At 43.5% G+C, this 26,820-nt stretch overlaps 1 protein-coding gene across 1 annotated transcript in view; it reads left to right on the top strand.

The window, feature by feature from the left end:
• Positions 1–25,993, top strand: part of LOC129324171 (cytosolic phospholipase A2 epsilon-like) — a 77,887-nt gene extending 51,894 nt beyond the window's left edge. Inside the window, exons 11-20 of the mRNA XM_054971228.1 lie at positions 3,324–3,483; positions 4,253–4,389; positions 5,674–5,896; positions 7,225–7,339; positions 8,699–8,836; positions 10,856–10,963; positions 11,854–12,045; positions 14,357–14,523; positions 20,736–20,922; positions 24,248–25,993. Of these exons, the coding sequence (XP_054827203.1) occupies positions 3,324–3,483; positions 4,253–4,389; positions 5,674–5,896; positions 7,225–7,339; positions 8,699–8,836; positions 10,856–10,963; positions 11,854–12,045; positions 14,357–14,523; positions 20,736–20,922; positions 24,248–24,465 (1,645 nt within the window). The 3' untranslated portion in view covers positions 24,466–25,993. The remainder of the gene's footprint in view (positions 1–3,323; positions 3,484–4,252; positions 4,390–5,673; positions 5,897–7,224; positions 7,340–8,698; positions 8,837–10,855; positions 10,964–11,853; positions 12,046–14,356; positions 14,524–20,735; positions 20,923–24,247) is intronic.
• Positions 25,994–26,820: the final 827 nt, after the last annotated feature.

Here is a 26,820-nt window from a genome sequence, read left to right as displayed (position 1 = left end):
ACCTCTATCAGGACCTGCCCACCCGCTGGAACTCCACCTATGACATGATATGTCGTCTGTTGGAGCAGAAGGGCCCGTTGCAGGACGTCCTGTCATCGGCAGAGGTTCTGAGGAGGGGAGAGGAGCTGAGCCTCAGCTCCATGGAATGGAGAGTCCTTTCCCAGATGTGCCAGTTGTTGAAACCCTTTGAGGAGGCCACCAAGCTCCTGTGCTCTTATGAGGCCAGCCTGAGTCAGGTCATCCCCCTGATCCACGGACTCGACCAGTTCCTGGCCAAAGATCTCGAGCAAGAGTAAGAGCTGCTCCACAGGGTCAGGGACTTTGCAAGGAGGATGCAGGCATGCATTGCCGAGCACTTGCATCCTCTGTGCCATGAGGCACCGTACCAAGTGGCCTCCCTGTGTGACCCCCATATCAAGGGCAGCATCACCATGTAGGAGGGTGAGACACAGCACTGGAAAAAGGAGCTCCACCGAGCGGTGATCCGTTTCCATCAGGTGGAGAAGGCAGGACAGAGGGAAACGGGCAGGGGTGAGGGGCAGGTGGTGGAGAAGGAGGAGGAGCTGGAGGAGTAGGAGGGGCAGGAGTTGGGAATTAGAGATCCATGCCAAGAGAGACCCACCACGATGAGCCCACTCGATCTCTGGGCCTCGTCGGTGGGCTATGTGGTTGGCCGCAGCACAGTGGGCGTGTGTCTCGCAGTGGAGGACTCAGTGAGGGCCATGGTGCGAGAGTACCTTCTAGAGCCCACCGAGCCCCTCCAGGCCGACCCGTTGGAGTATTGGGTGAGTAAATCTGCCTTGTGGCCAGACCTGTCCATTGTGGTAACCAACATCCTGTCCTGCCCTCCCACCAGCGTGCAGAACGAGCAGGTGTTCTCCTACCTGGGAGACCTCTGTCTCTGCCACACACGCCTGCACCCAGACCTGGTGGACATGTTGACCTTCATTAAGGTCAACCTCCAACTGCTTGGACATCCCTCCATGGAGCTGGACGTAACTGAGCTCTGAGCCACCCCAGTCTACTGTGGTTCTAGGCCAAGCTCCTGTAAAGTGGTCTCCAGCCGGTTCTTGGGGCCAATTCCACATTGTGGAATTGTTCCCGGACACTCCCTCTTTCAACCTCTCCCTCTCTGGATGGCACCAATACGACCCTGTCATGCCTCAGGTGGGGTGGGCCACCTTATGCTGCCTCCACTCTGGGATTTAGGGTCACTTGGTACCCTCCCAACCCTTCTGATCTCCATAGCTTGGCTAATAAACAGACATGAGGAACAAAAGGGTTTATTTCCAAGGAGGTCAGTTAATCAAACAACACACAAACAAGCAAACAAGGTGCATTAGCAACAATCGATGGGTGAAAGTAAAAAAAAATAAATGGCCCTAGCATGACTGAACTCACTGTCCTTCTGTCTGCCAGGCCTGTCTTCTCACCCTACCTGGATGAGGTCCTCTCTCCCTAGCAGAAACCTCCTCTGGCCTGCTCCCTGGGAGAAAGAACACAGGCTTTTATCCTCCCGGACTTCTATAACACCAGCCCCCTGTGTTCTGATTGGCCAAAAAGGCACTAAAATGGCCCAGGGGCTCCTGCGAATTGTAGGCAGGCTTGCTCCCACTGCTTACAGGCTTCTGAGGCCTTGCTAGGCCTTCCTGGCACAGCCAGATCATGACAGACCCTTCCCCATGGCTTGTCCTGCCCATTCCCTCCTTTCTGCGTAGGCAGGAAGATGGCTTATGTCCTCACAGAGCATCAATCGTAGTCCCTGCTTCTCCCTCTCCCTCTCTGGACTCCGACCCTTCGGTGACCTCTCCTGTCTGTCCCATCCATCCCATCCTTTCCGCGAAGGCAGGCTTGTGGGTCATCTTGGAGGCAGCCTCCACTTTGACACTGGAGGGGCGTCCAATGCTCCATGCATGTCCAGCTGGTGTATTTTACCATGTGAGGTGCAGACGACACCATTGGCCCCAATGCCGTGAAGTGCCCCATCTGGAGACATATGTCGGTGTCTCACCCGCCAGGTTGTGTGTTTGTGTGTGCAAGGCCTCCATGTGCAACATCTTGTCTGGTTGGAGGATTTTCTTAGCAGATTGTGGCTGGGTCATTTTGGTCTGTGGTGGCCAATGTCATCACCCACCTTACTGCAAAAGCAGACAGTAGCCTTCGACTGGGAGGCCTGGTGGGCGGGCACATGGGGGGTGCCGCCAGCTAGTGGCCTGACCCCCTGCCCCTGAGAGGGGAGGAGGCCTTCCACCACCTCCCTGAGCCCACCAGGCCTGGCGCCCGCAGACATCAACCACCATGCTGCAGAAGTAGAAAGTAGCCTCTGACCGGGAGGCCTGGTGGATGGGCACATGGGGTGTGCTGCAGGCCAGTGGCCTGACCCCCCGCCCCCACCATTGGCAGGCACATGGGGGGTGCTGCCAGCGAGCAGCCAGACCCCCCCCCCAAGAGGGAAGGCGGCTCGCCTTCAGGTCCACCACACGGGGCCAAAGTGATCTGGTGGCTCCATTTGTACTGAATGGGAGTTTCCTGGGGGCGTTGAATTTGGGAATGTATAACTCTGAGATCCATACTGCAATCTTGACCAAACTTGGGCGATGGCTGGAGGAGAGCCTGCTGCACATTCCCTGTGAATATGGGCTCTCTAAGTGCCAAGGGGGTCACTCTGGTGTGGACAAACAACAAACACTGAATACATTTGTTAATGGGACATGTTCGTTTCCGTTCGTTTGTTCTTGTTCATTCCCCCCCCCCCGTTCGTGCCCATGTCTAGTCATGACATCTGAATACAGATGTTTTCACTAACAAGCTTGCTTCTGTATAAAGAATTGGGATTCTTAACCAATTGCTGGGAAAGAAACAAACATTGATTAGTAAAGGTGCTTCCATATGGGCATAGCTAATTAGAAGTTAGTTGTACACTTTCATCTTTAATCTTGGCATGCCATGCAAGGGAGAAATGAGGAAAGAATGAGAATTTAGTCTGGAAATTAACCAGGTTCATGAGGTTCAGGAACAAACATTGGTTCATGATGTGCTTAGGTATGTTAAATTTTAACGTATCTACTTTATGGCTTTTGTCCAGAAACATTTCCTCTGTCCATACATGTAGACATTTTTCATCTTTGAAAAGCAAAGTTGTATAGCTTCAATCCTTTTTAACAATAAGTAGTTTGGTTACTTCAGAAAGCTGCTTGTAGGGCAGGAGAACTATTGTACCCAGAAGTGAAGAAAAAACTTGAGTGCACATGTGCAAATATTTTTTGCTATATGATTGTATAGCAATGTCTAAAGCTAACTTAATGTGTTCTCCTTGGCCTTAGGACTCAAGGCTGGCTATGTAAAAGACCAAAACAGCTTGATGTGAGACTAGGATATGATCTGTGCTCAGAGGAAAAGAGTTTCCTGCAGAAACGGAGGACAGTGGTTGCTGCTGCTCTGAAAGGTATTCTTCAGTTAGAGCATCTCCTGCAAGAAAATGAAGTAAGTGGAACCGCAAAAGAGGAAAGTGGTCTTTTCCCTAACTTGATACACAATCCCCTTTTAAGAACTGTGCATGAGGGTAAAACCTGTTGGCTAAGAAGCAGTTGACCCATGGCAAAATAACCCTCCAAAACCCATCACACCCAGGCATAGCAGAATGATACCATGACTGATAATATCAAAATGCTTCTGATTATCACAGATGGCAATCTGGTGTAGTAAGGCAGTCTTATGTAGTGGTTACAGTGCTGGACTTGGACATGGGACAACCAAGTTCAAATCCCAGCTCTGCCATGGAAGCTGACTGGGGGCCAATAATACACACTCTGCCTAACTTACTCCATAGAGTTGTTGTGAAGATAAAATGGAAGAGGGAAGAATGCTTTGGGTCTCCATGGGGAGAAAGGGCAAGGAATGAACGAACGAACGAACGAACAAATGAACAAACGAACAAATGAACAAACGAACAAATGAATGAACGAACAAACAAATGAATGAAATCTTATTGTGTGGCAAGAAAAATTATAACCTTCCAGAATCCACATAGTTGCCTATGGGACAGTTCTCTCCACAGAGACATACGTATATGTATATTTATAATATTCCCTGGACCAAATGTATTATTTTCTAAAACAAATGTACTCTCTCTTTCTTGAGGAGGTTAAGAAAGCCTTAAAAATGTATGTTATTTTATATAAAGGTGCCCTACATTTTATTATTTTGTTTTTTGAGCAGTCTTTCATGCTGATTATTTTTTGTTGTTGAACAGGTGCCTGTCATTGCTATGACAACTACAGGGGGTGGGATGAGAGCACTAACAGCTATGTATGGCAGCCTTTGGGGTCTCCAGAGGCTGAAGCTTTTGGACTGTATCTCCTATATCACTGGTTCTTCAGGTACAACATGGTAAGGGGCTAGTTTATAGTTAACTGTGTATTAAGATCAATGCTTAGTGTTTTGAAATTGTAGTGAGGAAAAAGTCTTCAACGCGCTTTTCACTGGCTGGAATTTATATTCTATAGTTTCCCTTCAAAGCCATTATTTCCTCCATTTATGACCCCATGAGTACCACTAGCCAGTGGTGCCAGTTTGGTGTAGTGGATAAGAGTGTGGGACTGTAATCTGGAGAACTGGGTTTGATTCCCCACTCCTCCATTTGAAGCCAGCTGGGTGACCTTGGGTCAGTCACAGTTTCTAGGAGCTCTCTCAGCCCCACCCACCTAAAGGGTAATTATTGTTGTGGGGATAATAATAGTGCTCTGAGTGGGTGTTAAGTTGTCCTGAAGGGCAGTATATAAGTCAAATATTATTATTATTATATTTAGATCTCTTGGTTTTCATTGTAAGATAACAAGTGATGGTTCCATTGTCATCATAAGCAACAAAATATATGGCAACCCACTATATAAATCAGCTTTATATGGCATCTCTGGTGGCAGAAACAATACTTTATCCCACCACAGTTTAAGCAGAATCATAAATTACAGACCAACAAGATACAACTGTTGGATGGGGGTGGGGGGGGAATGTATGTGGGTTGCATTGATTTACCTTTAGATATTATCCCTGCCTTGTGGTAGGTTATGGCCACCCTCATATGGTATGGCTCTTTTGTAGCAGGGCTTACTAATGCCTGGTTGCTGCATGAGTGCTACAATGCAAGAGTATTGTTGTCAACTGCATGGCTGCCCCTATGACATTTATACCAGATGATGAGGTATATGTTGATGACACTATCTATTTTTGGTTAGCTTCTTAATTTTTCTAAGTAATGTGAATATCAACTTCTGTAGAATTTAGGGAAGAAGAAAAAATTGTTTTAATGTGTGGTTCTGAAAAGTAAGGCAGTGTATTACAGATATAGCTCCTTACCATTAACTGAAATTTCTTAGCCAATGAGATTTTGGAAGCAGTAAGCATTGGTTTTGGAAGCTATTCCATGAGGGTTACTCGCAGGAAAGTATCCTTAGTATTGTGATCCTTAATAGTGCTTTTTACTACTTAACTTATGTGGGTTAAAAGAGTACCAATGTGTCTAATCCCACAGAATTTAACAACTGATGAGGATTAGTAATTTGACATTCACATCAGCCTGAAGTTCAGTGTATGAATCCTGTATGTTATAAGTGAAAAACTAAAAGCAAAGCATAAACTTGCTCAACATGAACTTCCTTCACTACCTTTTCTCAGGACCATGACGAAGTTGTATGAAGATGCCAATTGGTCAAATAAAGACCTAGGGGAGATAATCAAGTATGCTCGGAAGCAAGCTGCCAAATCTAAAATGAGTGCCTTTTCCTTTGAGAGTTTAAAGACCTACCAGCAGGAGCTATGCCAGAGGAAAACTGCAGGATACAAGACATCCTTTATAGACCTTTGGGGGCTCATGATTGAAGCCATGCTGAATGATGGGGTATTTTATGTTTGTTTTCAGAGATAGTATCTATGATCACGAAAGTGGTGAAACAGCACCCACAGACTGCTTATCTATTTTAACACCATGCTTTGGGAATCACTAGTGTCAGGTATCAGTGAGAACTGAACCAGATGTTTGGCAACTACTTAAGTCTGGAAACCTGGAATACCACCATATCATTGAAAAATGGCAGTGAAAATACCATTTGGAGGCAAGAAGCAATAACCAGGCAAGGAAACGTATGCTTTGCCCAGCATTAACACATTAGCATCTGCTCAGTCATGCCTCTCCTAGATGCCAGCCTGCTGTCATTACCTGCACATCCCTTCCACAGTAGCTTTTCACCCCAGCTCCAGGAAACATGGTTAAGCACTTCCATGCGTCCTACCTGGTACTTCTTCCTCCAAGTTGTGCTTTCCTCACATTGTTTTTCAGTTTTTTGGTGGTGATCTGGATTACCAAAACCAGACCTTCTGCCAGACATCTGGTTTGGTCCCCAAGAACTGCTCCAAATCAAAATATTTGTGAATCTGCCTCTCTTTCTTATTGTTCACTCAAGCTTCTTATGCATTGTTTTCATACCTGCATTCCACAACAGCGGTAGCCTGTTCCTTCTTTCAGTGGTAAAATAGTTAGCTGTAAGTGAACTACAAATAGCAGCTACTACTCACCTGCTCTTTCTCTCTGGTGGTACCTGCAATTGCTCCTGGCAGCCAGGAGGACTGCTCGCTCAGGCAGGTGAGTGAACACTGTCCAGCAGCCTTCATAGCCACTGTTGCCTGGCCTCTTTCAGCCAGGCAGAGAAGGGAAGGAGGAAGAGAAAGGTGGAATGCATGCCATGGTAGAGAAGGCTCTTTCTGGAGGGGCCAATGTCACCACTGTTACCTCCCCAAAAGAAAGGGCAGTGTGCAATTTCTTGCTGCTGCAGTGGCAGACCTTTCCAAAGCCTTGGGGTACAGATGTCTGCTCAGTGATGTCTACCCTTGACATCAGTGATGTCTACCCTGTAATCACCTGTAAAAATCTGCATCTGGAAATATCCTTCAGATGCATTTCCTGACCATTTTAACTAATAATATATTGCTAATGGGCCACCTTGTGGATCAATGTGGAAACAACAGTATTATCGCCAATAGATATACTGGGAGCAATTTAAAGTCAGCAAAGATTCTGGCAAAATTAATGTGGTCTGGTATCATAGAAGCTGTTATTCGAGTGGTTTATAGCTTATAGGCAGGATGGTTCTCATGCAGTTGTAGACTTTCTTATGGTTCCTATTTCTTCCCAGATAATGAATTGTATATATTTCACCCCTCTTCCAATAGAACAACCGCCACAGACTCTCTGATCAGCGAAAGGCAGTGAACCGAGCTCAGAATCCTCTGCCCATCTACCTGGCACTCAATGTTAAAGATAAAGTCACCACTAGAGATTTCAGAGGTAAGGCCTTTCTCAATCTCTTTTACCTTTTCAATTACTGCCTTTTTAGTATGGTAGCTGACATGACAAGAGCTTATATCTGCAGGCCTCTTTTCAGATATTAAGCTGTCTTGTGAGTCACCTTTCTAAGCATGCCCTGGGAAAGCAGGGAAGAGAGGGCTGTAGGCAGCAGGGAAAAACCCCCACCATTGTTCCAAATTGCTCTGCCGGACACCTCTTTGGAATGTTCATTTAACCGGGGCGGGGTGGTGGTGGTGGCTATCATCTTGGATGAGAAGAAAGAGGTTGTTGTTCAATGGATGGAGCTGGGAAGAGGCTGCTAGAGGCTGACATGTCTCTATCCCCTACTCCCTCAAGGATGAACAGTAAGGAATGTCCAGGTCTGTTTGGTAGTTTTCAAGGTATAACAGATTAGCCTCTTGTATTTCTTTTGTATTCTTTGCAACCCTAGCTTATGGTAACTTCCTTTATATTGTGTGCTCTGTCTCTCCTTCTCCATATCTTTTATATTCTTCTGTAAACCAGTAAAACTCTTTCTTTAGTTAAATAAGCTGTGTCAATATGTCATTACCTTTGGGATTTCTGCTTGAGCCACTTGCTAGAAATCTGTATACACTCAGAGGCCCACCAGCTTCCCAAACCATTGGTGAAGGATCAAAATTGTTCAGTTTGGGTGGCGGTAGCCTACCAGAGGAAAATTAGTGACCAGGAGGGAGGAAGAAGCCCCATCCCAATCATAAAGCAGCTTCTTTGATAAAGCGTACATATTACAATACTGGCTTTTAAAACGGGACTAATTCATCCCCTTGAAACTTTACAGGAAGCTCAACCACAGCACAAATACTAGGACAACTGTCTTACTAATGTGCCACCCAGCTCTTTCTCTTTGTGACCCAACTGTGCCAATCACAATTTCTGGATTGTGTTGGCACATGGTTGGTGACATCCCTTGAAGCTGCATCCTCTAGAGCATGTAGTGCACTCAGAGCATAAAATAGCAACAAAAACTGTAGGATTTTAAGGCTCTTAATTTCTTTGTAATTTCTCTCTCTGTGACTTCTATATCAGGATCATAAATTAAGGGACACTTCACATAATCTTTGATCGGAAATAATATGCATTGTTCAGCAACATAAACAGCAACCCTTGTGTTACAAGTGTAATCCGCAGGAAAGGGTTGGAAGACTATGACCTAAATAATTAATCCTTTCTGATAAACACATTATCATGTCAAAGCAAATCAAAATACAGAATACAAGTTAAATCCCCACAGAGATTTGCTTTAAATGTTTTCAACTTAGAGAACAGCTCTAACACTCTCATATTAAAGTTATAGTAGGTATCTTTTTCACCTTGCAGAGTGGGTGGAATTCACACCGTATGAAGTGGGATTCCCAAAATATGGAGCCTTTGTTTGTGCTGAAAATTTTGGAAGCCAGTTTTACATGGGGCACCTGATGAAGAAACTCCCAGAATCAAGGATCTGCTTCATGCAAGGTGATATATATAGAGAGAATAACTATATAGATCTAATCAGAAACATATAGCTGATAGTAAAGCTATAGCCTAAATTATTTGAAAACAGCAATATCCTTAAGTTTATAAATAAAGCATTTTCAAATCTTCCTGAAAGTTTAAACTAGCATGCATCTTCTAGGTTCACTGCATGATCCTCAGGGATAAAAGCAAGTACTAAATTGTATAAATTATGATAATTTGATTTGTTGTTTGTGCCTTGTATATACTGCAAGACTTGGAAGTTCATCAAACTGTGATACATGCTCATCAACATAGCACAGAAACTGCAGACTCTTAAATGCAGCATCGATTATTTGTTTTAAATTCAGCAGTAAACTACATATTAAATGTCACATGCATAGTATAGAAGTATAGCAGGAAAAGAAGGGGTTAAATTGAATGTGTCTATTCAGGTGAAAATACATTGGAACATCTACCATAAGTGTAATCCTGGTTTAAAGATTGTATCCACTCAGATTGTATTGCAATCTGCACTGGGAAAAACAATTATTAAATGTAAATAAATGTAAGCAGAGCACAGAACAAGAACTTCCAGATGTAACATGAGTGCATAAAGAGCTATCAAGTGTATCAATTTAATTCAAAATCTCTATGGGGAGAGGCGAAACAAGCATCTTTATTCACAGGTCTGAAGTGAGGAGAGATTCCAGGTGTGAGACCATGGAGTGCTCTAATTTTGATAGGAACAGCAGAGCTGGAAGATTGGGGGAGGGGGGGCGGTACCTAATCCTTTCTTCCTCTGCTATTTTCTTAATCTGAGTTGCAAATGAAACTGCTGCTTACCCCACAATGGGGAAAAACAGGTTCCCATGTTTATCTACAGTGGCAACTTTTCAGCCGGAGTTAGTCAGGAAAATGCAGAAAACTCCTCTTTCCTTTATGCTACTATTCCAGTCAAACTGAGAGATCCCTTAGTTTCAATTTTTTTAAAAGCCAGAAGGTCTGATTATGGACCCTCTATGCTATATCTATTTTTTTCCTGTGTAGTGGCAGATTCTGCTAGCTGGTCAAGTAGGCTTTGACTTAACTTAAATGGCACTAGAGGTTTTTTAAAATTCAAAAATAACAACATATTTTGTTTAATCTAGAGGGGAAAGGACATGTGAAATCAGAGTTTGGAAATTTTTGAGGTAACTCAAATTGAGTTACTCATTATAGTAACTCTGAGGTAAAATCAGTACATGCACAGTCTTTAGTTCTCATGTGTCTGACTAATGAGAGTTTCTTAAGCTCTTAACATGTTGAGATGCTTTTGTTCCAGCATGTTCCCAATCACTCTAGTATACTTTCTTTGAATATTCTCTCGCTGGTACCCTCTTTCCAGTATCCAAACCCCTACTCTTGAAACACCAGTACTTGTCATCAGTTTTTAACTGACTCTTAAGGTCTCCAGAGCAGTCTCTAACCACACTAGACCAGGAATTGCTTCACTCTTCAGAGCTAACTTCCTGTTTGATTGGGTAGGCAAATTTTCCTCTCACTAAAAGATTGGCCCAAATAGAAGTCTTTGCCTTCTTCCCAAACTTCCTTGGCCAACTTTCCACCAGTTCTCTTGTCTGTGTTACTGAACTTCGAAACTGTCGGACTCTGACTCCTCTCAGCTAGGGCTGAAATCAGACTCCCCTTTCCCCAGCATCCAGTTCAGAAGTCCTTCTCTGTTCAGCTCATGCTACCCAGTCCAAGATTCCTTGGAGTAGCCTGTCACTCAAGGCTCTCTGTTTCTGGGAAGAATGACCTCTTCATAGTCCTTCAGCTGTTTGTACAGCACTTTGAAGCTTTTAAAAAATGCAGTCAGTCAAACCTGTGTCAGCCTGTGTGTGTGTGCACCAATCACCAAGCCTACTTCTCAAAACACTTTAGGAAGCTGAAATACTGTGTAGAACATTACAATATTTGGGAAACTTTCTTATCTCCCAAGACAAAATGCAGCCCAGAAGGGAAAAAACCTTCTACTTCACTAATTTCTTATTTTCATAGGGATGTGGAGTAGTATATTTTCCAAAAATCTACTGGATGCATGGCATGCAGCTGACAATTCAGAGGATTTCTGGAATAGATGGACCCAAGATACTGTCACTGAAATTGGTAAGTTTTTAATATTAAAAGTCCCATAATGATTTCAGATCTAACCAGATACATTTTAGTAGGGACCAGCAACATAAGACTCTAAAATCTTAGTGCCTCATTTTATTTTATGGAATAACTTCTTCCTTAGTGCATGATTTGCTTCACTGTAGTGGTGTGAGTCAAGGAGAAAAACTTGATTGGCTAGATAGATCCCACAGTACGTGAAAGAGGTGGTACCTGAAACTACTTGTTGATATAAATTTATTAACTACCACCATGTTATTAATTGTATCACTATGAAAGAAGTTAGTGACTTCTTTAATGCACAGCTAGTATCTACAGGAAAAGAAATTTATAACATTGCATAAATTAATTAAATATTCTTAAATTTATAATTGCCCTGACCTGGATAGCCCCGGGGAGTCTGATCTCAGAAGCTAAGAAAGGTTCGCCTTGGTTTGTAATTGGATGGGAGACCTCCAACAAAGATGAGGGTTGCAGAGGCAGGCCACGGTAAACCACCTCTGTTCGTTCCTTGAAATGAAAACCCCACCAGGGGTTGCCATAAGTCAACTATGACTTGAGGGTAGGATATTTCATACCGATAATTAGTCAACCCTTTGGGAAAAACTATGACAAACATAACAATGTTGTATTTTAGGGTTATTCCCTGGCCAAATTCCATTGTATCTTTGGGTTCTCCAGTGAACCTCACTGTTTGTCCTTACCTGTTATATACTATTATAGTATACTTCAACCATAATACTTTATTTCACTGCTTCCCTGGTCAGTTTTCCTTTGCATAAACTAAAGGAACTTTTTAAAAAGCCCAATATGTTGATTGGCTGGGACAAACATGCACCCCATTGATATACGACTACAGGCTAATTTCTTTTATCTTTCTTCAGAGGAAGTACCTGATTTACCAGAGAAGCCCCATGAGATGCCGACTAGCATGTTCACTCCTGCAGGAAGCCTTTCCAATGCCCTACGAGGCATTTTAACAGACCGTCCAGCAGTATCAAAGTATGACAATTTCCTAAAAGGGTTCCAGATGCACAATGAATACTTGCAGCATCAACAGTTTTCTAAATGGAAAGGTATAGTAGTAGCATTCAGGTACCTTTGATTCCTTTTGGAAATTAGCAGTGTGTATAATTGTAGGCTAAAAGAATTACATTTTGCTTATTAAAGAGAGGATCATCAATTACTTCACTGAGCAGACTGGTCTTGTGTTCTGCTGTAGCTATTGTGTCATTTAGGAAATAGAGGAGGCAGCAAGGAAGCTATGCTCCCTCTCACTACCAGGAAAATGTCCCTTGCTCAGAGTTCCCCAATGGCATAGAAACTCTCCTTCACTTTGAGCGTAGCTGTTGCTGCTGGGATTCCAAGAGGTTAGGCCAGCTCCCAGTACTGGTGTAAGAGAATCAGCTTTGGGGGCAACAGGCCAACATCTTGTACAGTACTGTGTTATGCTACGTAGAATACATTGGTATCTCCAGACTGAAAGAGGTTCGACTTTGCATGGAATCCTTAGTGTGCCATTCCATTCTCCTGTGTCCCAGATGTGTATAACTGTAATTTTCAAATCTTTTTAAGCAGACAAAGCAATTGTAATACACTGAACAACATACTAAGTAGTTTATTTAAGGTTGCACAGCTGGTGAGCAATCAATCCAAATGCAGTCCACCCAGTGTGATAGCTACTTATCCTCCATGGGCTACAAAACCAGGAACAAAAATTGAAGTTTTCCTGCACCTGTAAGGCCACAGTCTGTGAACCTTGTGCAGAGGACAATTCAGGGGATAATAAATAATTCTTGTGGGGGAATTGTGCTCACAGGCACCTCTTCTGTCCCAACATGCACTCACTGATGACTATGTCTGCAAAGAGTCCATGTACATAACTCTTTACCACATGATGCATTGATTCTGTGCAGAAGAGTTGATCAGTGGATGGAGATCAGTGGGCAGGTCCAGTGGATGTAATACACCTCTTCGATTCCACACATTGATTGTCCCTAGGATTCTTGTCAGCATGGGAGTTTTGTCGGTAGTGTTGAGCACAGATTTGTGCCTCTGTGGTTGTTCTCTTTTTCCCCACCAACCACAATAAAAATTAAAATAAAATCCAGGAGTCCTTCTTGAATTGAAGCAAAACAGATGGTTCTTTATTAACCCGGGGGATGAGCTTCTTCCCTTACACAGAAGTAGATGGTCTCCTTGTGTGTAAAAAGCTCAACCCCTTACAATAGAAGTGTAGAGTAATTAATACTTTCAGATAATCATAACAATATTACAATATTCTAATATTTGCTATCTTATTGGCTCATAAGGTATCTAGGGTTAGTTCTGATTTGAAGATGCAATTCTGGGTTGGCTCTTCTTCTGGGGAGAATTCCAAATCCTGCAAAATCCTTTATCTTGTCCTAAAATCAGAAGGACATAGGCTAACCTCTCACCCACTTTCCTCTGGGAACACCACCTTCAACAGCGCCAATGCGTCTCGATCTAGCAACCTTGATACCCTCTGATAACTGAATTCTGCTGATAAAAAGGATGTTTTATTTTCTCTGTGTCCTTTCCTCCAGTTCCTTCTCTGCCTTAAGGAAAGTAGGCCACAGGAGGCCAAAACCAGCTTGCTGCATCAAATCAGATTTTTTTTTTTTAAAAGGCTCTCTGGTACTGATTTCTTCTGGAATCTTATAGAATAATATAACATATGCATAACATTTTATAAGTGCATCTCTAAAAGCAGTATATCAGTTCTTACACAGTTTCAAGTCTTCTTGTTTCAAGTGTCATATTCTTACAGGTTGCATTACAAGTACTACATTGGCTCCTGAGCATAGGAAGAAAGTGCAAGGCATATATGTGTTGTATAAAAGTAATATATAAAATCCTTTTCTTTAATTCTATATCCATCAGTAGGTCATGTTTAGGCTGTTGATTCACAACTTCTGTGGGTCTGTTTAGGAGTACCCAGTTGTGGTACGCTGACACTTGAATCTTGCTAAAATTAATCAGACTGGTTAGAGCCTGCAGGGATGGCTTTCTGGTAATCCAACTTAGTAGACTTGCAAATATAATAGTTAATTAATGGAAAAAATTAGCATGGTATAACCTGATCTCATCAGATTTTGGAAGCTATCCAAGGTCAATACTTGGATAGGAGAACACTATAGAAGACTCTGCTGTGGAAGGCAATGGCAAACCACCTCTGTTCCTCATTTGCCTTGAAAGCCCCTTGCTAGGATCACCATAAGTTGGTTGTGACACATATGAACGTAATAAATAGTGATGAAATTATTCTACCGAACAAGAAAACTAGTATTGTTGAAGATCTAGAATGGTATTCATAGCTTTCTTGTTACCATTTTTATATCTTGATAGAAGTGTCCTATTTTGTAGATACTGTTCTTGATTCTACCCCTAATCAACTAAGAGACCCCGAAGAACACCTGGAACTGGTTGATACAGCCTTCTTCTTTGACACCAGTTGCCCACCTCTTCTGAGACCTGAGAGGAAAGTGGATGTCATTCTGCACTTCAACTATACTGGAGGATCACAAACCAAGGTTAGAGTTTCTTCAGCACATATAATACACTTTTTGTTTGCCAATATTTAATATTAGAAGGAGAATGTTATTACTGTGAGGGGGAAGAGATACCTCTGTGACCCTCAATATGGGGCATATCCCATCCAGGGCCAGTGCCAGGGTTTCTGGCGCCTGAGGCGAGATACCTACTTGCGTCCCCCGCCCCCCGGCTAACCAGTTTTTTAAAAAACAGAACAAATGTAGGAAAAATGAAAAGCACAAAACTTGAAACTTTTTACATTTTGCATTTAATTTTTATTTCTTAATTTAAATTTAAATTTTATTTTTTTAAATAAGTGTGAGAATAACAACAATCTTTGTTTTTCTTATTGTCAGCCAAAAATCTATTTTGTGAGCAGAAACAGCAACTTGCATTGAAGTTTTGAGCACACCTTCTTTTGGTTGTTGTGGGTTTTCCGGGCTGTATTGCCGTGGTCTTGGCATATACAGCTCGGAATACAGCCCGGAAAACCCACAACAACCATCGTTCTCCGGCCATGAAAGCCTTCGACAATATACCTCCTTTTGTGTGTGTGTGTGTAAAAAAGTTTCCCTCTCTCTTTCTTCCCACCTTTCTCTGAACCCAGAGACTCTTGGCAGTAGAAGGAGGGCTTCTCTTACAGGGCCTGTTTGGAGGAGAGAGATGTTTGGAAGGGGGACTGAGCTGAAGCCTTCTCTTTCTCTCTGACCCTCTCCAAGCCTTAAAATATTGATCATCTTTGTCAGAGATCCCTTTCAGGAACTACCCTCCATGCTCATCCTTCTCCCTCACCCTTGGATTTAAAGCGAATGGCAGCTGACAGCTAAGCATGTGGTGTATAAATATTGAAATAAACTATTGGGAGAGAGGGGGAAGGTGGGGTGATATATGTAAACTAGGGAATGAAAGAAGGAAGGTGATAAAGAGGGGGTGCAGTGCGGGGTGCTGCTCTGCTGGAGTGAAGAGGGAGCAGCATTGAGATCAGACAATAACAAGGGGGAGGGAGAACAAAAGGGAGAAGGGGGGAGGAAAGTAATAGAATTTAAAACAACAACTTTAAACCAAACAATAGTGATATGCTCCTACCTGTCGCACAGGGACTGAAAGGGAATTGTGTGTGTCTCACCTCACTTCCTCCTTCCTCTGTGGTGGTGCACACACAACCAGCCACTCTTTTCACCAAAAGCAGCCCCCCCCCCAAAGCCTGAGGAAAGATGAGAAGTAGAATTGATGCCAGCTGGGGAGGGGGAAAGGGATGTACTAAAAGGAATTACAGGATTGCCTGTTGGAAATAATGGGAGAGGCTTGAAGGCTCATTAGAGAAAATGGGAGCCAGAAATGACGATTTACTTGCATGGGCTCCATTGAAATGCATTACAACACAAAAAAGTGCAAGACTCCAATAGTGAAGCTGTGGCTCATGAAAGCTCATACCCTACCACAAATTTTGTTAGTCTTATAGGTGCTACTGGACTCTTGCTTTTTTCTGCTGCTACAGACAAACATGGCTACCCATCTTGATCTATCAACACAGGCCACAGAGTAGAATGACAGTCCCTGGGAGAAGAATCAGTGGACTGGGACTGGAATGGCAGTGGGTGTGGAATGACAGGGGGTGTCATTCCAGTCCCAGAGCCCTGACCCTATTCCCAGGAGCAGTCGTTCCACTCCTTGACCTGTCATTCCAGTCCCTGAGCACAGGTTCTATTCCTAGGGGCTGTCATTCCAGTCCAAGAAAACTTCTGCTACTCTCAGGGGCTGTCATTCCATTGTGGTGCCTGTAATTCCACTCCAAGAATGCTTCTTTACTTCCAGGGGTTGTCATTCCACTTTGCAACCTGTCATTCCTTCCCAGCACTCAGATTCTGCTCTGAGGGGCTGTCATTGCACTCTGGGAGTTGTCATTCCAGTCCCAGAACACTTCTGCTCCTCCCAGGGTCTGTCATTCCAGTCTAGTGCCTGTCATTCCAGTCCCAGAATGCTTCTTCTACTCCCAGGGGCTGTCATTGCACTGCAATGTCCTTCCAGTCCCAGAGCACTGAACCTATTCCAAGGACTGTCATTCCACTCTGAAACCTGTCCTTCTGGTCCTAGAGCACAAACTCTACAGCTAGAGACCATCATTGCACTCTGGGGGTTGTCATTCCACTCCCAGAGTATTCCATCTGGTCCCAGAGACCTTTATGGAAAATCCATTCCACATTTTCTTTGCAACATTTTTTGTGTTGTGATGCATTTTAATGGAGCCCAGGCAAGTAAATTGGCATCCCTGGCTCCCATTATCTCCAATGGGCCTTCAAGCCTCTCCTATTATTTCCAATGGGCAATCCCACTGTCATTCCTTTTAATACATGGTGGGGGGGGTCAAGAAAGAAAGGAGGGAACAAGGGGGACAAAAGGTCAGATGGGAGCTCACTGCTCCCCTGCTAGCTAGAGTGTTTTTTGCTCCCGGAAGCTTCATCAAAGGCTTAAATTGAGGGGGGGGGGGAAGGCAGAGAGAAAAATGTCCCTGCTGATGGGGCTGAACTCAAAGCTCCTCAAGCACTGGCTGAGCAGGAAGACAGGGCTGTCCTTCTGCACTCCAGAAGAAATGCCTTGCGCCAAGAGAGGAGAATTCCTGCGCAAGTGCACGGGAGTGCACACACTGCAGGGAACTCCGGTTGTTGGGTGCCCGGCACAGCGCCTCCTTCAGAGTTCAACGCCTGAGGCAGGGGCTGGCTCTGCCTCAATTGAAGGGCTGGCCCTGATCCCATCACTCCAGTAGTCTAACCTGGAGGTGACCATTGCATGGATCACAGTCGTTAGGTCCTGGGCCAAGAGGTAGGGTGCCAGTTGCTGGGCCTGCCGAAGGTGGGAAAAGGCCGCCCGAGCCACAGCCACGATCTGGCCCTCCATAGACAAGGAGGAATCCAGAATCATGCTCAAACTCCAAACTGATGGTACGGGTACAAGTGGTGTCCCCCCAAAGGTCAGGAGAAGGATCCCTGCCTCCAACAGTCCATGGTCCAAGTACAGGACCTCCGTCTTCTTGGGATTCAACTTCAGCCTGCTCTGTTCTACCCACCCAGACACAGCCTCCAGGACTCTCAACAGGGTGTCGGGGCAGAATCAGATCGGCCTCCCATCAGCAGATACAACTGGGTGTTATCTGTATATTGATGACAACCCAGTCCAAAACTCTGCACCAACTGGGCAAGGGGGCGCATATAAAGATTGAACAACAGGGGAGAGAGTATTGCCCCCTGTGGGACGCTGCACTCCAAAGGTTGGTGTGCAGACAGTCTCTCCCGCAGCGCTACCCTCTGTCCCCAGCTGTGGAGAAAAGAGACAAGCCACTGCAAGGCCATCCCATGAATCCCCACATCGGCAAGGCTGTGGGCCGACAACTCATGGTCGAACGTGTCGAACGCTGCTGAAAGGTCTAACAAGATGAGCAGCGCTGACCCACTCCAACCCAGGTGCCTATGGAGATCATCCGTGAGGGCAACCAACACTGTCTCCACCCCATGACGCCAATGGAACCCAGACTGGTATGGGTCTAGGACAGAGGTCTTTTCCAGGAACACCTGTAGCTGATCCCCCACTGCCCACTCAATCACCTTTCTCAAGAACGGGAGGTTCGATACCAGGCGGTAACTGGAAGGGTCAGTGGGGTCCAAAGATGATTTTTTCAAAATTGGCCTCACTACAGCTTCCTTTAGTGCCCTGGGAAAAACCTTGGAGCTCAATTATGTATTAATAATAACCTCCAATTGGCCCCCCAACCCATCGGCACTGGCTTTCACCAGCCACAAAGGGCAGGGGTCTAGGGAGCCTCACCAGCCACAAGATCCTGTCCACCTCTTCCCGGGAGACCAGGCTGAAGTGATCAAAAAGTGGGCCAGAAGATGGCCAAGGGGCCTCCAGTTCCCTTACTGTATCAATCGTAGCCAGAAGATTACGATGGAGGGATGAGATTTTATCTGCAAAAAAGCTCCAAAAAGCCTCACAGCTAATAGCCGAATTTCCAGTTTGTTGGCCTCCCTTCAATAGGGAAACCAAGGACCGAACTACCTGGAACAATTTTGCCGGGTGTGAGCTTGCAGACGCTATGGAGGCAGCAAAGTATTCCTTCTAGCCTGGAAAATGGTCCCTTACCTTGGCACAGCTGATCTGGCCACCTGGATTCATGGCACAATAACAGCCAGACTAGACTACTGTAATGCACTCTACATTGGTCTCTCTTCAAAGTCAACTTGAAGACTTCAGCTGGTGCAGAATGCTGCAGCATGTTTACTCTCAGGAGCTAGATGTAGCATGTGCAGCACTCCCATTCTGCAGTCACTCCATTGGCTTCCTATCAGTTACTGGGCTCAATTCAAGGTCATAACTATCACATTCAAAGCCCTTCATGGCCTTGGCCCCTCATATCTCTGTGACTAACTCTCTCCCTATATTCCACCACAGCAGCTTTGCTTACTGGAACAGGGTCTTCTGAAGATACCACCCTATAGCTGGGCAAACAGCTGTCTGCACATGTGCTTTCTCTGTGGTAGCTTCCACTTATGGGTTACCTGAAGAGACCAGGAAAGTTCACACTTTCCTGTCTTTCCACAAATTATACAAGACTGTATTATTCAGGAGGGTTTTCTACTCAGATTATAGGGCCGTGCCATGAGAAATAGCTCAGAAAGATGTCTTTGTAGGGACGAGGAGTGAACACTTCACTATTGGGTACTGTCTGCTGATGTAGATATGCTTCTACTAGTGAGTTTCCACACTGCTATACATGCTATGGAAATTAGTTATGCTTTGTTTCAGATAGATTTCATCTCTGTGCCCGGCTTTATGCTTGTTTTAATCAAATTCTACTACCATTCCCTATTGTATTTGTTTCCCTGAATGTTCTAACTAGAGATGTGCATGGACCAAAAAAACCTGAACCATTCAGTTCATGGTTAATTAATTTCCATGGAACATGAAACATGAACTTAACGAACTCACCCAATTTCCAAACCGGTTTGAGGTTCAGGGTTTGAGGGGAAGACTAGGATGGGGGGGAGAGAAAGAAAAAAGCACCCTTTCCCCAAACACCTCCCCAGTCCCCAGTCAGTAAGAAAAACAGGAAAGCAAGAGAAAAGAAAGGAGGCTTTTCAGCCCCCTTTCCAGCAGCCCGAAGTGCAGGCCAAAGATCCAAGTTTCAATCCCAATCCCAACATCACAGCCAGCCACCAAGCTCTCCTCCCTCTCCCACTCAAGAAATCACATGGCTTCCCCTATTTATGGAAAAAGCCAAGAGATTGAACAACACAGGAGCACTCTGGTTGGAAGAAAAACCTGCCTAGCATGGTTTCGGAAGGAAGAGATTGGTGTTACCATGGCTGCTGAAGGCCCATCTCCTCAGTTGCCTTGGAGATTCTAACCCTCCTCCCCTTTTCCTGGCTGGATAGGCCAGAGTGGGAGCTCTCTAGTTGGCAGGGACAGCTGCCAATCAAGCCTGGAGGCCTCAGATTGGTGGCAAGCTAAAGACTGCCACCGTTGCCTGGGCGAGGGGGTATTTGGAGCCAAAAGTGTCTGAACCAGCAACGGAACGGTAAGAAAAGTTCGTTTGGTTCAGAAAAACGCGGTCCCACGGAACACATGGTTCTTTGACTATGAACCGGCTGTTCCGTACGAAATTTTGTTCCGTGGTTCGTTTTGTGCCCATCTCTAGTCCTAACTGTTCTTCACTATTATACTTTGCTCAGTGAATGTCCTAGATGTTGATTATATTGTATGGTCACTTGCATTGTTGTAATCTGCCTTGGATCTCAGTGAGCAAGGCAGACCATAAATAAATCAAATCAAATAAATCAAATCAAATAAATCAAATCATTCTCAATTATGGATGCTGTCAGATTTAAAGATTTTTTTTAAAAAAATTACATTTTTAATATGGCAAGTTGCCATATCTAATATTTCTGCTTAAAAATTCATCAGCAATTCCTTTTATTTGAAGGTTTGGGGTTTTCAAAAAAGAGTTCTCATAGCTGAGTTTGAAAGAGTTCAACATTTAAGTGTTGTGTTAATGGATTTCAAAATCATGTCAAATTTAGTTTTTAACCGATAATCATGCATATAAAAAATTAAAGACATGTCAGAATTGCTCAGTGCAATTTAAATATAATTGTTGTTTACTGGAAATCCTAATTTGGTCTCCTTTAAAAATATTTTTCCAATTTGCATCCCTTAGCCACTGGAGCAGGCTTCCAAATACTTCTCAGAGCAAGGAATTCCATTTCCCAAGACCCTGCTAAATGATGAAGAAAAGAAAAACTTAAAGGAATGCTATGTGTTTGAAGACGCAGACAACCCAGATGTCCCCACAGTGATTTATTTCCCACTAGTGAATGACACCTTCCAGAGATACGTTGCACCTGGTGAGTTAACAGTACCATTACAAAACAGTACTTGTACTTATGTTTAGATCCTCTTGCATCCTTTACTTGGATGCAAGCCAATTGATTTTGTTGGCATTTCAAATGAGCACACTTTGATTGTCACCGTACAGTTTAATTCTAAATATGTTTTCAGAAAAAGAGTGACTGGGTTCAATAGAACTTACACACACACAATACATACATATATATGAAGCTACCTTATATTTTCAGATGCACAGGTGGCCATATAGCTCAGTACTGCCTATTTTGACTGGCATCTGCTCTCCAGGGTATCAGCCAGATAATGGCCTTTCTCAATACCTGCTACTTGAGATCCTTGAACTGGAGACTGAGCCTGGGATCTTCCATATGCAAAGTGTGTTCTCTGCTGCTTAATCACATCCCTCCTATTTCATAGTAAACTTGGTTAAGGTCACAACTTTAGGGCTTGACTGGCCATCGTATGGAAGATCTGTGACCAGTACCTCCAGTGGTTTGTTTCCTTCAAGTGTGGCCTCATGACGGTTCATGGAAGCAGTCCTAGAAGAGCAGAGTAGGTACTCTTTTCCTACCGCACTCTTCTTTTGCATGAACCATACTGGTAGGGATACAGTTTAGATTGAGGAAATGGTGCAGAAGAAAAAAGGCTGTATCTCCTGTCCCTCAGTGCTATGTCTTTGACCAAATTAGCTGCCCAAAGCAGCTGCTTAAAATTTAAAACAATGGAAGAGCTTAATCATGGAACATCCATGCCCTTATGATGCTGAGTCTTCATCTGGCAGATATATTTGAGGTTATGAAAAGAAAAAAAAATGCAGGATCAAATCATCACAAAATGGGGAAAGCATAGGGCAAGGTGTTATGATCTAATATTCAAATGTAATCAAGAAAAAATACAAGAGACCATTCATACTCAGAATAATTGGTGATGATGACCTCATGCATCTGATGATTAGGGACTCTAGTCCCAAAAAGGTATGCTAGGATCAGCTTGTGCCACATGGGGGCACAAGATTCCTGTTTGCTTTGGCTGTTCTTCCTCTGAAGAACTTGGAATGCGCTGTCTAGAGGCCAAGCCGGATGTTTCCCTGCAGCTACACAGTAGTTTTGAGGAATAGCTGTTAAAAATAACAGAGAGCCAAAGGGTTCTTCCCTTTCACTTCAAGCCATTTCCCTATGTCAAAATAGCAGGGAAGGGATGTTTCCCTTCTCTGTTGTTTCTGCTCCATGTGGAGTATTCTGTGCATGAGGAGCAGTAAAAATGGTGGGGGGAGTCCCCCTTGCTGTTGTGACATGGGGAAAATGGCTTGAGGGGGATCCCCTCCCCCAAGGCATTCTGAGGTCATTTGGGTTCTCCTAATTTTTCTTGACAGCCATTTACTTTTTAACTGCTGTATGGCTGCAGAAACCAGCACAGGAAAAAATGTGCACCTGTAGAAAGAGCCTAAGGTAGGTTGTGTTGTAAACAGAGAGATTTGCAGTTGACATATCACTACAGCATTACAACCAGCTGTCCAGTAGGTCCTCTGAATTCCCAATTTTCATTTAAAGGTAAGTCTCTAGCCCTGTGCATTGTAGAAATAAAAGGAGAAAGACCATCTCTACAACAAAAACAGATAAGAGATTTTTTTAAAAGAAGAAGCTGGGAATTCAGAGGCCCTGGTAGATAGATAGTTATAATGTTATAACACTATAGTGATATCTCAATTGCCAGTTTTGTTTAAAAAAAAAAAAACAGCAAGTGGCAGCTCTGTGGGAACTGAGTCATATGGGCACGAACCGCATTATGAACCAACCCCCCCACGAACCGCCTGATCTTCTGTTCATGGACCAGTGGTTCGTGAGGGTCCATGGCCAATGAACCAGCATTCGTTGGAAGCCCAGTTCGTTGTGTTCGCCCACGGTTCATGAAGCCAGACAGTCAGGCACCATCAATCAATTCCCTTGGAAATGGAGCTGGGGGAATGCCTGAACTCTGTCTGCACTCCTTCTGTTGCCCTGGAAACCCAATTCGAAGCCCAGCTTACCTTGATCGGCAGGTCTTCCTTCCAACCATGGAGCTGCAAATTGGTTACAATTGGTTACATGGGAGAAGACACCTAGGGGGAGGGCGAAGGGGGGTGTTCTGTAGCCATGGGCACTCCAATCTCATCCCTGCAAACCCTGATAGGCAGTTCTGACGGCCAACCCCTTGTACACTGGGCCAACATCAACTGGTGGCTCTAATTGTATCGAATGGGAGTTTCCTGGGGGCCTCAGATTGGAGAGGGTATAACTCCAAGATCCCTATTGCAATCTTGACCAAACTTGGTTGCTGGCTGAAGGAGAGCCTGCTAAACACTCCCTGGGAATATGGGCTCTCTAAGTCCAATGGGGGCCATTCTGACACCCATGAACCACGAACCTCGAACCGGTTCATCAGCCAGAAATGTTTGTTTCGGTTCATTAGTTTGGGTTCGTTGGTGGCACTGAACCACGAACCGCTGGTCCATTAAATTTTTTGGGTTTGTGTCCATGTCTAGTGGCAAGCTCTACCAAAATGCACACCATCCCATCCACATGACATACAAAGATACTTTGACTGTGGTCGTTCTAAAAAAAATTGTACCAAACCAGGTTTGGGAAAGATTTTAGTGAACTGAGGTAAACCTGGAAAGTGGACAATCAGGGGACAACAAATAAAGAAGCTACAACCAGGACTTGCAGTACAAACCAGAATCAGATTATCATTTTGTCTTTCAGATGCCAGGCTACAATATTCCTTTTTCCTTTATTTCTTTTTAGGTTAAAAAGTAAGGGTTTTTTAAAAAAACATTTTAAACATTTTATGGTCCGCTTCTGTCCATTTTATCTACATCCTTTTAGGGTGCTCAATGTGTATTTTTTTTGCTGTTATGCCCAGGTTTGTTTTAATGGTATTGGCTTGTTTTAAGTGACTTGTTGTGGTGGCTTATTTTAATGGCATAAGCTTGTTTTTAATGACTGGGTTATAACGGTTATGTTTTATTGTACACTGCCTCAAGCAGATCTCTGTAGAGGTGTCATATATATTTTCTAAACAAATAAATAGTATAATCTGTGACCAGAATCCTGGTCTCACAAACTACTAACAGTTAAAATAAGCCACAGCTTTGCCTTATGTCTGTACTGAGTCATAGTAACTGGTCTAACACTTCAGAGTGGAATCTGGGCTTCCCAATACAACCACAACACTCCATTGAACCACACAAAAACACAGTGGGTCCAGCCATTTCACCTCTGTCACAGTCTATGTCTTGAAGATGACTTGGGTGTGATGATGACATTCCTTTCTTTTCTTCTGCAGGAATAGAGCGAAGTGCTGCTGAAATGTCACTGGGTGATATCGATATCTCTAGTGCCTTTTCTCCATATTCCACAAGGCAGGTCTCACTGCAAGAGGAGGATTTCAACAAGCTCCTAAATCTAACTCATTACAATGTACAGAATAATGCCAACACAATCTTTCGTGTTTTACAAAAGGCAGTAGAACGGAAAAAACATAGTCAGTCTTCTCAGACATAACAATCATGAATATTTCTTCTTTGTTCTTTAAGAAGAACTAGGTAGGGGAAGAGGGACTAGAAGAGTTCTAATAACTGGCCCAAAGAACAGCTGGTATAAAGAATCCAAGCTACTTGAATTTTGGCTGCTCAAAGTTATTCCTGATTGTCCATATGAAATTAGCAGAGTGAAGTTCCATGTGTTCATAGGAGCTCCATAAAACTTTGAAAAATATACTATATTTGTTTCCATTAAAATAAGCATAAGCAGACACTACCTAAAACTCCCTAAAATAAAACTAAAAGTAAAAACAGCATAATAAAATAAAAGTAAAAACAAAAGCTGTCAGTGTATATATAATAATACAGCCGAACAATATAATAATAAATTACAATTATAGTGCTGGAAGAGGATCCCAGGAGGCCCAGTTTCCAAGGGCAAGGTGTATACCATTACATTGAAGCGTAGAGATTACAGATGAAAGCAAAATCCAGTCCAAAGATTAAAGGATCCACTTAGTGGGAGGGAAATGATACATCTGACCCTCCTCTCACTTATCTTAAGAGTCCCAACAATTTAGCAGTAATTAAACAGGATTTCTATGAGCAAGTAGAGACTGCCTCTGCATACCAGTGAAGCCCATGCTGAGGAATTCTGGATAATGGCATATATACCGTACCATAGATCCCCTAAGCAGCATGTGCAGAGTCATGCTAGAGGAATGCAACTTCTCTGCCTCTCTCCGTCTCACTGCAGATTTCTTTGCCCCTGAAATTGTATTAGTTTTGATCAATGACCCAAAGGAACAATATGGAGGAGCAATTTGGGAGTCTTCAGTAGGAGAAGGAATCAGAACAAGCTTCCCTCCCCTCTTCCACAGATGGAAAAGCTAAACCATTGGAGGAGCTACTGCTGTGTGGGCAAAATGGCAGAATCAGATCCAAGCCCATATTAGCCAAATATTTTTATGTATCTAGATTGCACATAGTATTGCACCTGATTCTGTATTCCAGATTGTGTGTGTGTGTAAAGTACCGTCAAGTCAAGACAAGAGATGAACTGAGGTGGTTTGCCATTGCCTTCCTCTTGTATTCCAGAATGTGCAATTGAAATAGATGTATTGGTTAAAAAAAATAAGCCAATGTATTTTTCTCAAATGATTATCAGGCTTTCATTTTTGTAATTTTAAGATTAAAGAAACTGGTAACTATGGACTAGAGTACACAAGACAGTTCAGGATTTAAAATCACAGTTGAGCAATGATGTTATATTTTTAAATGTCAGATTCATATTATTCTGGTCTCCAACTTGTAGTTTTTGTGTGTGTTTCTTTGTTCTTAGATAATATTATTTTATTGTAGGTAGGCAAAAGAAAATGTTGCATCATTTTATTCATAATAACTTACAGTTATCACCTACTCATGTCTCCTTTATTTTTGGAAATTGTGTTTTACATGTACTAGATAATCATTTGCAAAATAGCTCCTTAGTTGGCTTTCCTGAAAGAAATGCTATAGGCAAGCTCATGAATAAACAAGCAAATTCATCACTCTGGTAGTTCATTTTTTATTGAGCGCTGTTTTTGTATGAATGCCAATGATTGAGATATTTAATTATGAATGTATTCTGTAGCTCAAAATGCCTGACAGCTTAACAGAGAGAGACATTATTAATTATTTTGTACAACCCATCATTTTTGGCTTCACAGAGATCCCAAAGTGATTTACAATTTTTAAACACCAACAAAACCAGTAGCATTCTGGAATGAGCTTGAGGTCTGTGAATGGCTCTGTTCTAAAGATATAACGTAAAGCAGGGCTTTTTTTCTGGAAAAAGAGGTGGTGGAACTCAGTGGGTTGCCCTCAGAGAAAATGGTCACATGGCTGGTGGCCCCGCTCCCTAATCTCCAGACAGAGGAGAGTTTAGATTGCCCTCCGCGCTGCTGAGCGGCATGGAGGGCAATCTAAACTCCCCTCTGTCTGGAGATCAGGGGGCGGGGCCACCAGCCATGTGACCATTTTCAAGAGGTTCCAGAACTCCGTTCCCCCACATTCCCCCTGAAAAAAAGCCCTGACGTAAAGTAATGTGCCTGAAGGATTCAGCGCTCATGGCAAAAGGAATAGTAATGCTTCTTAATGATTATAGCTGTATCCCTCAATGGAGATGGCTGAAGCCAAATGTGCGTCAGGGCATAAGTAAGCGCATAAGTAAGCTTCCTGCCTAGCTGGAGTTGGCAGAGTTCAAATAAAGCAGGGAAGTTACACTGTGCTGATTAAAGAGGCTAAAAAGTTTATTTAAGAAATACATACTTGAGAGTGAAGAAGAGAGATAAGGTCCTTGCTATTTGACTACATCTTGTAGAAGAGTGATTAAAGC

Source organism: Eublepharis macularius, chromosome 2 (genome assembly GCF_028583425.1).
Source record: "Eublepharis macularius isolate TG4126 chromosome 2, MPM_Emac_v1.0, whole genome shotgun sequence".
NCBI classification, from domain to species: Eukaryota; Metazoa; Chordata; class Lepidosauria; order Squamata; family Eublepharidae; genus Eublepharis; species Eublepharis macularius.
This window is presented reverse-complemented; position numbering and strand designations above follow the sequence as displayed.